This window comes from Solanum tuberosum, unplaced genomic scaffold (genome assembly GCF_000226075.1).
Source record: "Solanum tuberosum cultivar DM 1-3 516 R44 unplaced genomic scaffold, SolTub_3.0 scf00200, whole genome shotgun sequence".
Lineage (NCBI taxonomy): Eukaryota > Viridiplantae > Streptophyta > Magnoliopsida > Solanales > Solanaceae > Solanum > Solanum tuberosum.
Window position 1 is genome coordinate 1,010,377 of NW_006239124.1, and position 2,351 is coordinate 1,012,727.

Here is a 2,351-nt window from a genome sequence, read left to right on the forward strand (position 1 = left end):
GAAGATATGTTGAGGGAATGTGTCATAGACTTCAAAGGTAAATGGGCTGATCAGTTGCCTCTCATAGAGTTCGCATATAATAATAGGTAACACTCTAGTATCCAGATGGCTCCTAATGAAGATTTTTATGGGAAAAAGAATAGATCGCCTATTGGTTGGTTTGAATTTAGTGAAGTTGAGTTGATAGGGCGAAATTTGGTTAATCAAACCATGTAGAAGGTGAATATTATTCAGGAAAGGCTAAAAACAACACAGAGTCTTCAGAAATCCTATACAAATGTTAGGAGAAGAGACTTAGAATTTGAGTTTGATGATTGGTTCTACTCAAATATTTCACCCATGAAGGGTGTTATGAGATTTTGTAAGAAGGGAAAACTCAGTCCCTGGTATATTGGTCCTTATAGGATATCCAAGAGGGTGTACACGGTAGCTTATGAGTTGGAGATGCCTTCAGAATTAGCAGAAGTTCATCTGGTGTTCCATGTATCCATGTTAAAGAAGTTATTGAGTGATCTTTCACTCATTGTACCTACTGAGAATAATGGTATCAAGGACAACCTATCTTATGAGAAGGTTCCCGTTCAGATTCTTGATCGTCAGATTCACAAATTGAGAACCAAAGAGGTTGCATCAGCCAAGTTCTTAAGGAAGAATCAATATGTTGAGGAAGCTACTTGGGAGGCTGAGGAAGATATGAAGAGGAGACACCCACATCTCTTTCGTTCCGGAGAAATTTTTAACCATGGTACTTACTCTTTGTAAAGTACTCTTTAAGTTGATATACTTAGTTATGTATATTGCATGTTGTGTGCTCGAGTTGGGGTGGTTAAATGCTTTCCCCCCTTATTCAACTTAGTGCGATCTCATTCGAGGATGAATATCCCTAAGGAGGAGATATTGTAGCACCTTTAAATTTGGTCAGTTTTCAAGTTATGGGTCAACTTCAAACTACCATATCTTTTAGAACATAAAGAGTTAGGTAGCCCATGAGGTATCAAATCGAAGGTCTTTGAGATTTCTGTCCAACACCACCAAGTTTGCCTCAATCTGAGTTTTGATTAAAAAGATATGACTGATTTACTGGAGACGCTCTAACCTTGCAACAACCCTGTGATGTCTCCGCGTTACGGAGCGAATACCGACCTCACTGTCTGCTGGAAAAATATCCCGACTTCCAGCTAGTTTTATTATTTTTTAATGGTACTTTAATCCTAAAAACCCTTGGCAAGCCATCTAAATTACCCAAAACTCGTAGAAAAATCTTTTTTCAAAATTAAACCCTCTAATTCACATCTAAATTCTACACTCAGGAACTTCAAAAACTGTTAAGGCTAGGGTTCATCTTCCAAGATTTTCCTTCAAGTCTCTTCAAGAACATTGTTCTTCAAAGTATGTGATGTTTCTCATAGTGACAGATTTGGCTTTCCCCTCACACCAATCATGTGAATCTTTCATTAAATTGTGCAAGAATTTTTTTATGTAAGTATTATTGAAGAGTTCTTGAGTTTTAACCCCATTATTTAACAATTGAGGTTTTGAGTTCTTGAGGTGAGGGTATAGCGAATGAGTGGTGTTTGTTGATAAAATCTGAGTGGGATTTCAATTAAATTCCATTGGGTTTTTTAATTAAAGTTAGTTTGGAAGAGGAAGAAAGAAATCGTCCAATTATTTGAGTCTAGGGCCACGTCGCGAAGATGCATGAAATTTCCATATCCAACCGATCACCCCCTTTCCGCGATGCCGAGAGGATACAAAGTCTTCTGCCTCAAAAGTCTTTCCGTGACCAAAATTTTAATTCCCTCTCCGCGTCACACCATCGATACGTTAGGGTCACATGACCTTTTCTCTTCCGTCCTTCATTATGTATGTATTCTTTGGAATCATACCTATTTTTTCTTCTTGATTTTTACTTCTAAAGTCTTCGTTAATCCTTGAGAAAGTCTTCATGTCACATTCGCATGTCTTCATATACATTTTAAATTAACGTAAGATAAGAGGAAATTTCAAAAGTTATATTTCATAAACAGTTAAAAGTTTCACATGTCATTTATAAATATGTACCTATGTTTATTATTGGACTTCAATGATAAGTTTATAAGTGCATGTTTTCAAGAATGTAAACATGTGTCATGTTTTGAAAAGTATTTCAAATAATGTAAGAAGTTCATTGTTTGTACTGGGGTTTGAGCATAAAGTTATATCACTTATTTTGGGAGTAGTATGAAGCACCGAGTTGGGTTAGAGTCTCTTATGATTCAGAAGTCCCATAAAACTACGTAGCTAACGTAGGATAGGGTAGCATTGATTCTTCATCCGACTCATCTCTTCCTCTGAGAAGGCCAATCATATGT

At 36.6% G+C, this 2,351-nt stretch overlaps 1 protein-coding gene across 1 annotated transcript in view; it reads left to right on the plus strand.

Moving 5' to 3' along the window:
- LOC107062115 (uncharacterized) overlaps positions 1 to 762 on the plus strand; it is a 1,104-nt gene extending 342 nt beyond the window's left edge. Inside the window, exon 2 of the mRNA XM_015312351.1 lies at positions 405 to 762. Within this exon, the coding sequence (XP_015167837.1) occupies positions 405 to 762 (358 nt within the window). The remainder of the gene's footprint in view (positions 1 to 404) is intronic.
- Positions 763 to 2,351: the final 1,589 nt, after the last annotated feature.